Here is a 12,932-nt window from a genome sequence, read left to right as displayed (position 1 = left end):
ATAATCCCAGGAAGACCAAAGTTGTCTTCTCTATGGGAAGGCCCATATGACATAGTGGATTCTCTCTCAGACGTGACTTTCCGAATAAAAGGTGGTCAGCGAGGAAAGCCAAAGATGGTGCATGCCAACAGGTTTTGGCATTTTCACGGTCCAGTACATTTCAGTTGGAATGAAGTGAACAATGGAACAAATAACGCTGCTGAAGGCGTATCACCTGAAAAAGCCACTGTCAAAAAAGAAACTCTACCCAGTTTTGAGAAGGAAAACAGTGAAACTGTTAATTAAGTTACTACCACTGATGTGACTGTTACCGATAATTGGACATTTCCTGATAAAGCAGATGAACCTCACGTGAAGCAGAAGCTAATGAGACGGAGACCAGTACGGAAGAAAATACGTCCTGTAAAATTAAGAGACTTTACTGTATTTTCATTTTGTGTTTGTAAATTGTGTAAATTTACTTAAGTTATTATTAATTATCTATTGGTTTAATGTAAGTGGCTACTGTTCAGGACAAACAATACTAAGGAAGGGGCAGTGTTACAACAGCACGCTGGAGTTTCTCAAATTATCAAGGAACCCTGCAAATGTCCGAGTGTTTACTAGACGCCCTCTTTTTTAGTATATAAGCCTGGCGAGAAAAATCAGCGGGATTGAAGAGATAGATAATTCAGTCAAGCAAACAGTAGGCACCATAAGTAAGTGTGTGAATCACTTATTTTATATTCTAGCTTCTCAATATCAGTAATTTCAAAACTACAGACTTAGTATTTTGACATCACAAACATCTAATTTTAACCAGTGCTGCATTCAACATACCATGTGACACACAAAATCGATGTATAACTGTTTTTTTAATATTTACTTTTAAATTAAGAAATTGAGTAATGTATAATACTAAAAATTGAAGTATAATCTACAGTTCGATACCAAACATATTGAAATAAATTCATGAAATAGTCAACAAAAGCGATGACATGGCCTTTCACCAGTGACCCATATGGAAAGGGTTAATGTTTACTTGTAATGTGATAATTTTTTAAAGGTGTGACATTTGCAATATGCCTTTCCAAGTGTTAGTAGTGGTCATTGTATTTTTTAAACTAGTGGCATGTCCCTGTAGTGTTACTGTATTTGGTTCCAGTTTCAGTATTGCTTTAGCTATTGTTGTGTCTCTAACTTTTGCCTAATGTCTCTAGTTATTACCATATTTTTGTGTCTGTTATGCCTCTGTAACTTTTGTCATATTTTAGTTGCTATTCCTCTTTAGTTTGTTTACCAACTACTGTTTCTCTGTAGTTATTTCTATTTTTTTTATCAATTCTTTGTTTAATCTACTGGTGTGATCCTCCAGATATTGCCCAGTTTCTAAAGTCATTGATATGTGTGTACATTTGTCAAATTTAACATCTCTATAGTTAATTCTGTATTTCTCAAGCTGTTGCTCTTTTTCTTATTGCGAATACTATGTGTTTGTAGTTAATGTTGTATCTTTGTAGCTATTCTAACATCTGTCTCGATATTTGTTGAAGTACTGCTGCATTATTCAGTAAATAAGAAACACCATCAGCTGTATAACTAAAACTGCATTTTAATACAATAAACACTCACTTATCTATTTGAGAACATAGGTCTTATACAACTATGTATAATGAAGTAATAAGAGCATTCTGAAGTCTGTACAGATTGATGAACAGGATCTACAACCTGCAGAAAACAAATACACATTTTAGTTCCTCTGAAAGCATTTATAATACATTTAGATTTTATAAAACCAAAATCAGAAAATTAAAACTCTAAAATACAGAATTTTAAGTTCTATATTTCCTTTTTGCATTCTAAATGTAAGAATGTGTGCATCTTAAAATATATTTATTTATATTATACCTATTTGATTATCATTTCTAATATGAGGCTTGTCCCACTACAAAATCTTTTCTATAATAGTATCCAACTTTCAAAACAAAACATACTATACAAGTTACTCCTCTTGTTTCTTTCTCCAAATATAATGATTTGAAAACATTTTTACAATGGAAAAATCTTACCTCTAATATCACCTAAGGTAATAATCAATGATTGTGGAAAAGGCTGCAAAACCAGCTGCTCCAACAACACCAGCCTTAATTCCAGCTAAAGTAAAACATATTTGAACTTTATTATTTACATACACATAAGAAAATAAAAACTTTTCTTTATATTAACAAAGAAAGACAAAAAATTCAAATTACTAAAAACTAAAGGTATGTAGTACATCTTATATTAATAATACACACCTTATTTCATTCACTATAAATGTTATTTAAAATCACTAAAACCACAAATATTAACTAAAAAGTAAGTTTAGTTGCAAATATTTAAACTTTATTTTCCAAACACAAGCAGAAATGTTTAATTAATTAATAATTCTTATTATTTCATGGGCAATTAATTATGATTTTGCAGAACATTAAAATGACATGAAAATGTAGAACAATTCCTGATATAACAAGGACTTTGAAAACTTTTGTCTTTTCCTATGCTACCACTGAGGGAAAAAAAAAAAGATTTTACTAGGATTTTAAATTTTCTAATCATAGTTTCATGAATCTATAATAACATAAAGCTCTGAGTTAAAGCAAAAGTTAAAAATCATTAAAAAAATCAGTGGGGAAGAATGACATTTGTTCTCTCAAAGTCATCCTTCCACTCACTGAAATAATTAGCCAAAAAATTAAAAACAAACATTAGCTTCAACACTGGTTGAAGCAATGTTAACTCCATCAATTTCATTATAAAGATATATCAGGTTTCTCCTGTTATCAGTTTCTGTATTAAAATATGTTTGAAAAAAAGGGGTTTTCTCATTACACTATTAAAGTTTTACATAAATACTGCTTCAAACAAGAGCTTATACTACTCATGGTTTGTTACAGCATTCACTTAAGCTTTATTTCTCCAAAAGGAGGCCAAAGGCCACATGGAGGGGGCCATGTTCTAACCACTCAAACCACTATACAATAGTGTATTTCCTGTCAAGCAGTCAGCAGACACTAAAATGACATCATGTAAGGTACTATTAACATTGCAATTTGAACTGTCCTGATGCCAGTAAAATGTGTGCATGCCATGAATCATGAGAATTATGCACTCTGTAGCAAAATATTTGTTACTCTTAATTTTGGTATTATTTACTTTTGAAACAGAACACTTTCAGGGACCCTGTGGAACTACATCTAGTTTATAGTTTCTACTTATTTTCTTTATTTACTACATTATTGATACCAAAGGTAACTGAATAGAAAAATTGAAAATACAAACCTCTAAGTCCAATAATTCCACCTGTGACAGCTCCAGCTAATGTACCATTCTTCCAGTCATTTTTAGCTCTGTGCTAAAGAGATACATTTACATAAAATCATTGTGTGAGAAAAGTATACATGAAATTAATTTTATTTTAGAGTTAGTCAAATATATTTGGATACAAGTTTAAGGCATATTAAGGAGCTGATCAAGAAAAAGAGTCGAGAATTTCCAAAGAAATGAAGACAAACACAGATATGTACCTAAACCCAGTGAAAATGTTTTAATGTAAGGTTATTTTCTCCTATATAAATAAAATCTAACTACATTTTGGTACTAGTAAATTTTATAATTTCTAAAAATATGAAATTAACCAATTTCATACCATTTGGTTATATATATATATAATACGTAGTAAGATTTAAATTTTATGGTGATCATCGAAAGAAAGCCTAAAACCTGGGGCAAGTAGAATGTTCAATAATCTGTACAAACATCCCAATATCTCTTATTAAAAATGGTGCATAATTTCTTTTGTCAGCAAAGCATGATCTATATACTTTGATTGACTTTACATTACAATATAACACAAATTAATTTTTAACAAATCTTTCTTTACTGTTGGTTGAGATACTATTCTATTTTTATTACTGGAAATCTGTATAAGGCTAGAAATATTTATTAAAGATTATCAGAAATATTTTGATGTAATGTCATATACAAAAACCGATTCTGATATCTTCTTTAATTTGTCCATTAAAATATATGATTTTACTGTGTCTATATATCTCTGTTTATAAGTAACTTCCTTCGGCAACTTCAACAGAGTCAAGTATTATGTATCATAATAATTCATATCTTGCAAGTGATTTATACAAATATACCATCAACCAAATCTACGTGTTGCACATACATTCAAACTGATGAGTTCTGTTATTGAACAAATACTTCGTTAGCAGCACCATGCTACACATTTGTATGTGGGTTTCCAGTGAGAGGAATATAATAGTATATTGACCTCACATTCCAGTAAACATTATTATCATTCTTAATGTCATGCAATGTCACACAGAAAACTGATTCTCATATCTTCCTCAATTTGTCCATTATAATGTTTGGTATTTACTATCTATCTAAATCTTTCTGTTTGTAAGTAGCTTCCCTCAGCAATGTTTTAAAAAAAAACATTGACAGTAAAGAGCAAATAAATTATTTCAATCCTTACTAACTAGCCAGTAAACTCTTTACAACCTATAAATGATATACTCACACTCTCAATCATACACTCAGTTGCTGCAAACATGGCACCAATGATAGCAAAGTTTTTGGCATGTGATAACGTCTTAACCTTCATATCCCGTAAAACCTGTCGAGCTGTTTGTTGTTGAGCATTGACACCAGCAATATTGGGGTCTACACTAGCAGAAAACAAACCAATAGCTCCACCAAGCCCAAAACCTAAGAGCATTGGAAAGTCATATTATTATTATTATCATTTTTATAATATATGTACATGTAGTCACAAAAAACTAAACAATTCAAACATATGAACCACAAATGTACATCAGGAGCAATCTAAATTTACATTTTTAAACAGAAATCCACAAGAATGAGCCATGAAAGTGCTAGATTGTATTAGCAAATGATAATTTACACTAAATCAGAGGATTTTATTTTTTTAATCCTTCGGATAATCTTGCATTATTTTCTTAAAAGAAAGTTAGATATTTTAACCTATTCTCATGAGATATCTTTTCCATCCCAGTAATCATTCTATTAGCCCTCCTCTGAACCCTTTTCCAATAAGTCAACATATTATTGTAATGTAAATGCATAATCCTTGCACTTACTATAATTATACTATAAATAACAGTGTCTTAAAGATTTTTCCCAACACAGAAGTAAGTCTAACTGGCTTATAACTGATAGGACAACTCTTATCACTTGCTTTAGAAACATTGGTAATGTTAGAAACTCTCAATTCCTCAAGCAGTTGCCAACTCCCTATACTGATGTACCAAAAATGATAGAGAGAAGCTAGCATATTGCATTTTTGTTCTTTAAAATCTCAAGGGAAAACAACATCTAGTACCTGTACCTTATTTTTAACATCTCAATCTTTTTTTACTTACCATCAATGGATTAGTACTTATATGATTCACATCAATTCTAGTATTACCCAAAAAATGCTCAGGATCCAAAATATTGCCAACACCCTCTCTTGTAAAAACAGAAGAGAACATTTAAAAGCTCAGCCATCTCAACCTTAAACAAACACCTTGCCATTGGCATCCTTTAATGACTCAATCTCCATGTTAACATGTTGCCTTCTTTTAACATATTAAAAAAATCCTTGCTACTAGTTTTAATCTTATCAGCTGTTTTCCTTTTTGATTTCCTTATTTTTTTTAACCAAATCCTTAGTTTTCCTGTAGTTCTGTAAATCTTCTATCCTACCTGCAAATTTAAACTTCATCAACTTATGGTATTTCTCTCTGATACTCTCGTTTATGTACAGAGTAAGCTAAATAAGTTCGATCTTTCAGGCTATTCTCTTCTTCTTTTTAGGAACATGCCTACATTGAAATAAAGGCAACTTATTTGTAAACATTTCTCGAATGAATCCCCTATCACATTTTAACTCAGTATTCTAATTTTCTATTTATAAATCTTGTCAAATGAACTCAAAATTGGATGATAATTTGAAACTAAAATTTCATTTTAGGAAGTCATCAAACCTAATTATGCAATTATCACTCTTCCCCAAATCCTCTCCCCCCAAAAAACCAAAAACAAACAAACAAACTATTTTAAATCATATCTTCATTAATGGTGAACAATAAATCTAAAATAGCACACTATCTGGTTGACTCCATGACCATTTGGTATAGAAAACTATCCTGAATCACTTCAAAAAAACATCTCTACTTACCTATATATATATAATCCCAGTCAAAATATTTAAAATTAAAGTCTCCCTATTATTGCATTTGTTTTCAAGGATTTTATTTTTTAACTGGACAGTGGAAAGAGTATGAATTTGTTGTACTTTGATTTTGCAAAAAGCTTTAATATCATGTCACACTAAAGATTAGCTAAAAAAAATCATAACAGTAGACGCTGAAGAAATACTAGTTAACTGGACTGTACAACGGGAGAAAGTAAGAGGTTGTTGATGCAGTCCAGTCAAAATCAACTCTTGTTATTTCAAGTGCTTCAACGGGTCTTTGCTTTTTCTTATTCAAATTAATAATATGGATATGGGCACAGTTAGTAAACTAGTAAAGTTTGTTGATGATATTAAACTCTTGGGTATTTCTAACTGTATTGAGGATGTTGAGGTACTAAAGAATGACTTGGATCTATTGGTAAGTTGAATGAATATTTGGTAAATAGTCTATAATTATAGTCACTGTAAGGTAATGAATTTGGGTTAGTATAATTTGGATCACACGTCTAATATAGATTGGAACTCATTTAACACTTTGACAGAATAAAATATCTTGGGATAGTACAGGATAATTCACTCCATACATAGAAGCATCACTCTGTTGCTAGTAATAAAGTTAAATGAATACTTATAGACATACTGATTAAAAATCAAGAGGTAATTAACTCTATACAAATGACTAGTTAAACCTCACTTTGAATACTGCATAGTTTTGGTCTCTTTTTTTCTCTCTAAAGGTACTGGTCTACTGAAGAGGTCCACAAAAGAGCAACTAGGATGATTCTAGGAATGGAAGGGTTGTCTTGTACGGATATGTTAAAATCTCTTAACCTATCCCTAACTTATTTTCTCTTTAGAAAAGATGAGTAAGAGATAATCTTATTGAAGTTTACATGATTACCCAGAGGATCAGTAGGAGAAAGTCTTCTGATTTCTTTGTTTTTTACTCTGAAGGCAAAGAAATGTGGAACTTAAAAAAAAAGACAGTATAAGTTCCATTTATGGCAATCTTATTTTTGCAACATGTTAATAGATTTATGGAATGAATTGCTATAAGCAGTAGTGGAGACCAACTATTTAAAGGAGTTTAAGGATGGGTTTAAAATTTACTTTTCTCAAGGGTGTGTGTGAAAGGTTAGCCTTTATGGATCAAATGGTCCCTTGTCTTTCACTTGTTATGTTATCAGTAGCCCAATCTGAACATAACTGTTATTAATTAATGATATTTATGTCCTTCTACACACTTTCTCATTGACATCACATGTATGACCAGGTGGTTTATAATAATTACCAATTCAAAACTTTCTACACTTGAAAACCCTTATTATAACCCATACAGATTCAGCCTTTTGGCTATATTTTTTATGTCTTCGGTTTCAATAGGCTTCAGCTTAACCTTACATAGAGAACAACTTCATCCTCTCTTTTAAAAAGTCTATCACTATCAAATATAGCCTGAAATTTTAAAATTAGTCTTATTACATTGGACAACAAAAAATTTGATACTGAAGAAATCTCAAGTGATTTGTGCTGATTTCAAAAATGTAGTGAAAATTTGTCCATATTGTGATATAGGGCTCGGCAAATATTTTCAGATCTATGAACCAGCCAAACACTTAGGAACTAGGTGTGCCTAACTTAACTTCACTACTGTTCGTACCAAGAAATGGGGCCACACTAGTGCCTTGATTATCTGCGCCTCCGTTATCCCTGACCCTTTTTCCCATATTTTCTCAAAATAATTGTGCCATTACACTTCTAGACAATAATTTACAAGTTTTTGAGAAAGTGTTGCTCAGAAATTAATTTAGGTTGCAAAAGTTCAGGTATTGCTTGGTTTCTGGGATTTTTGCAAGCAGGATCTGGAGTGTGTTCAAATCATAAGTCAGTTGGTTAAAGCTGTTAAGACAGGAATACAAAATATTTGTAGCTTGGTTAAGTTGATTTGATTAGTGATTAAAAAATATAGTATACAAAATATAAATTAAGATTTCTTAAAAATTCCATTCAACTTCAACTGTCATGCTGTTCAATGCTGCATGGTGGGTGTCCTTTAACCACAGATGCATGTTCAGGTTGTGTTGGGGTGTCACCCAGTTACACATTGTCCTCTTCTCTACAGATAATTGGCATCTTTTGTCTTTTTTAACAAAGGTTTTTTTGTAATAACTCCAAAGCATAGATTTGCATTAATTTTTGATTAATGTTTCATAGGCATTGATAGAGTGTGAATGCAATTCCGTGTCTATAGCAGAAAAAGTGCTTTCAAAACGGTGGACCTTTCTTTTTCAGGGGCAAACTTCTTCAGTTTGCTCCTGAAGAAGAAAGGTCCACCTTTTTGAAAGCATTTGGGTAATAGGGTTTTTATTAATTTCTATCAAAACTTCTTGAACTTGCGTGTTTTTCTAACATCATGAACACACAAGGTAAAGGTAGCTTACTATCACTATTTTGGTTGTAAAGTTGGGGACCAAGAAAAATGTGCCTTGTACAGTTTGCACACCTTGTTTGACACAGTGGCTGAATAAGAAGAGAGCAAGCATGGCATTTACAGTTCGCTTGATATGTTGTGAGTCCAAAGATCATCTAAATGACTGATATTTTTGCATGACTAATGTTTCTGGATATTGAGGAAAAACTAAAAACATATTAAATATCTAGATATTGCATCAGCAATGGAACCAGTACACCATGAGGATGACCTTCCATTGCTACATCTGCCAGTGAATTAGGAAACAGAAGAGTTATGCTGATAATGAATCATCTTCATCCTCTTCATCTTGTAATTCTCTTCCTGTGGCATCTCAATATAATCTGTCTCATATTGATCATACTAGAAGAGCTAAATGATCTGATTCATGACTTGTCTCTGTCAAAGCAACATCCAGAACTTTTTGGATCTTACAGCAATGGAATTTATTAGCTCCAGGAACAAGTGTTTTTCAATTTACTGAAGTTACCATCAAAGTCTTGCTTCTCACTGCAGCATGCAAAATACCTTGTGTGTCTGTACAAATGTTGATGCACTAAGAGAAGAATTACGTACTGAGCATCATCCCCCAGAATGGAGACTTTTTATCAACTAATATAAAATTAGTGATCACCATAGTTGGAACATATGTGGTAATCTAAAAGTTATGGCACTCCTGCTATAAGGAAAATAGACACAATTCCAGTTAAGGCAGCATTATTTTTCTAATCATAAAAGAGTAAGCCAATGGAATAACTTGCTTTCAGATGTGCAAACATGTAACAATGAAGGAGTTTAAGAGGAGATTGGATGAGTGCTACTATTCTGGAGATTAGGTTTGGATATAGGAAATGTTTTTTTGTTTTTTTATATATGTAGTTTAGAAGAGAGTGGAGGTATCAAATGAGATAGTGTGGTGCAGTTAAGCCAAATGCCTGTGTTAGTATTAGTATTATTTTCTGTATTTGTTGAATTTCACGCAAAGCTATTTCAAAAGCTAACTGCATTAGCCAACCCTAATTTAGAAGTGACGAGCTAAAGGGAAGGCAGCTAGTTAAACACCACCCATATCCAACTCTTGGGGTTACTCTTTACCCTTTAACGACAAAAGATGGGGTTGAATTTCTCATTATGACGACCACACATTTGAAATGACGATTATGCCACTATTAGGCCATGCCAAGCCCCCACTTGTATTATCCCAAATAAATGACGAAAAATTCATCTTGGATTAATTTAAAACTTATGTAACAATTTTCAGTCTGAACTAAACTAGTACCATTTAACTAATAAAGTATCACTGCTTACCTAGAACACAACTCATTACAGTTTTAAACATGCAACTTTCAAACGCAGCTTCGACCATAACTTCTTCCTTCGTCTTGAAACGGTGTGGTCCAATACCAGCTGGTACGATAAGATTTTCTCTTGGTTTTTTATTTGGACCTATCAAAATACTTGTTAATTCCGAAAGACTTATACTCTGTGTATTTTGCTGATCATCTTTTAACTGTAAAATAGACTCTCCCAATTTTCCACCTGCAGAATTTGCTTCCATATTTCTACTCATACTTACACTGTTACTACAATAAATATCTACCCTCGAACCAGGGAAAGAAATGACAGAGGGCAATATTGTTCTATGTACTTACCTATATTTTCCATATAACACGAAAAAATAATTGAAAATGAAAATCAAAAGCTGAGCGGTAAGTCTGAAGGATTATAACGCTAAAAATCGGGTTTCGATACCCATGATGGGCACAGTATTGTGTAGCTTTGTGCTTAACAACAAACAAGCATAGAAAAAGGATGGTGGCTAAAAGATGGAATTCGTTTTTGTTTATTTATTTATGTTTCATTTAAAAGAGAAAATCATTTGCTAAAGGGCTGATTTCCAGCAGTTGTAAGTTTCAAATGAATCATGTATATAATTTAACTTTTGAGGGTTTCACACCATTTGAAATATGAAATTTCTAACTGAGATCAGAAACGGAGAATAGGTAGCTCAATAAATACAGGCCCGGCATGGCCAGGTGGTTAGGGCGCTCGACTCGCAATATGCGAGTCGCGGGTTCGAATCCCCGTCACACCTAACATGATCGCCCTTTCAGCTGTGGTGGCGTTATAATGTGACGGTGAATCCCACTATTCGTTGGTAAAAGAGTAGCCCAAGAGTTGGCGGTGGGTGGTGATGACGAGCTGCCTTCCCTCTAGTCTTACACTGCTAAATTAGGGATGGCTAACGCAGGTAGCCTTCATGTAGCTTTGCGTGAAATTCATAACAAACAAACTAACTAAAAAATACATATTGTTGTACCGTATTCTATCGTTTGATGGGTTATTTTGGATCATTTGGTAAAAATAATGTCAAGATCAGCAATAGCCAATTAGTTTGTTTCTTCTGTAGCATTCACTACAGGCTGCGTTCGTTTTGACACAAGTTATTAGCTCAAGTTGAAAACAACGTTTCAAAAGAAAAATCTCGTCTACTCTCCCGATGAGATAGCAATTTTTTGTTTATTTACAATGCTAAAATATGAGGTTCTATTCCCCCACAGTGAACACAACAGATAGCCCAATGTGGCTTTTCTCTAAAAATAACCAACCAATCACGTCTAACTACCAAATAATCTTACTTATGAAATTTCACTGTGGAATAACTGAATAGCTGAGACAACTCTCACTACTAAGACTGATCTGAAGCACTCACTGAATACTTTACAGAATTCTCAAATAATCTTCACACAGTGATTACTCTGGTTTCTCCAAATTCCACAAAATTTGTAGATTATAACATCATCATGAACTTTTAGATATTTTAAGAATACTTTTTAGAACTTTCTAGATCTAGCGTCATCATCATGCTTAAGAGCTCCACTTACACATTTCCTTGATAATTGGTAAGTATGTCTAATTCACAAAAAAGCTTACTTACAGAATTTCTTTACTCATCAGTCGAGTGACTTAATAGATGCAATAACTCTTAACTGCTAACACTGAACTGAGTCACTTATTATATACTTCACTGAATTATCTTTAACTTCAAATTCATTACTCACTACTCGTCACGTGTTAGTCATAATTTTATAAAAATGTGCCGACGTCTCCATATTAGACGAAGCTTCTTGATCATTGCATTATCATGGTTAGCACTGCCCTCAAGGAAACAACTAAATTAAAACGTTGAAAATATAGCTTACAACACTGCCCCTTCCTGGATAGTGAAATCTCTCGAACAATCCTAATACACAAATAAAACAGTACACTATACTGGCCGTTCATCAAATCTTTTGGTGTGTTTTTTCTCCAAGAGCTATGACATGTAAATGAAATGACCTCTTGTCCCTAACTGTTACATATTATTCTGTCACTGTAGAAGTTCTCTCTAAGTAGGTGGTCGATCATATCCACTGACAACTCTATCCTTGATGATCCTCTGGAAGTAGTCTCAATCCCAAGCTCTTCAGCAGGTTGAATTTATGTAGGCAAATTGCTCTCTGAAATATCCATTGGCCATTCTGTCACCAATATAATTCAAAAGGCAATCACGATAGATGACCTTTGGCTTGGACCATCTGTCTTCCTGGACTCTGTAAACCACATCATTGATTATTTTCAGATAAGATATAACCCTTTCCTAACATCTACTTAACTTTGGAATTCGTCTTTTCTTGCAGTGAGGGTTGCACAGCCATGCCATGCCAACTCATTTGAATCTAGCCTTATCAGTTTTAAAACTAAAGGTTAACCCTACATCCATCTATCTGTACAAAGTCAATTCCCAATATGAACTCTTCGTCGATGAAGCTTTCTAGAGTAAGAATAATTTCCAACTTTTCTCTTGTTGGAACTTTATGTTCACTTGCTTATGTTCACCAACCCATCGTCTTCCTTCATTGCTGGTAGCAACTTTCCACTGTTACGTCTCTGGTCGTTTGTTCATTTTCCAATTCTTTCCAAAGAACTTCAGCGATACAAGTCCTTTATTAAATAAAACTATTTTATTTTCTCTCAATTCAACTTTGCAATACACTTAATTTCCACAGTCACTTTACCTTAAACACACGCAAGAATTTACAACGATTCACGCACTTACTTATGGTCATTACCGCGCTTGACTCAATTGTCCGTCTCTATCTCTGCCTGTCTGCAATTCAATTCCGATTAATTATTTCACGTTATCTGGCGCACTTATATACAGGAATAGAGGGCGCCTAGCAAATACTG

At 33.0% G+C, this 12,932-nt stretch overlaps 1 protein-coding gene across 1 annotated transcript; it reads right to left on the bottom strand.

Annotated features, from left to right (window-relative positions):
• Positions 1-1,571: 1,571 nt before the first annotated feature.
• Positions 1,572-10,330, bottom strand: LOC106462465 (mitochondrial import inner membrane translocase subunit Tim22-like). The gene is made up of 5 exons (XM_013922391.2): positions 10,011-10,330; positions 4,553-4,740; positions 3,301-3,373; positions 2,049-2,133; positions 1,572-1,707 (listed from the first exon to the last, which is right to left on the bottom strand). The coding sequence occupies exons 1-4, from the start codon at positions 10,270-10,272 to the stop codon at positions 2,057-2,059; spliced, it is 600 nt and encodes a 199-aa protein (XP_013777845.1). The 5' UTR covers positions 10,273-10,330; the 3' UTR covers positions 1,572-1,707; positions 2,049-2,056.
• Between the last annotated feature and the right edge of the window lie 2,602 nt (positions 10,331-12,932).

Source organism: Limulus polyphemus, unplaced genomic scaffold, assembly GCF_000517525.1.
Source record: "Limulus polyphemus unplaced genomic scaffold, Limulus_polyphemus-2.1.2 Scaffold1174, whole genome shotgun sequence".
Classification (NCBI taxonomy): Eukaryota; Metazoa; Arthropoda; class Merostomata; order Xiphosura; family Limulidae; genus Limulus; species Limulus polyphemus.
Note: the sequence above shows the minus strand (reverse complement) of the source record. Positions and strands in the feature narration are given on the sequence as shown.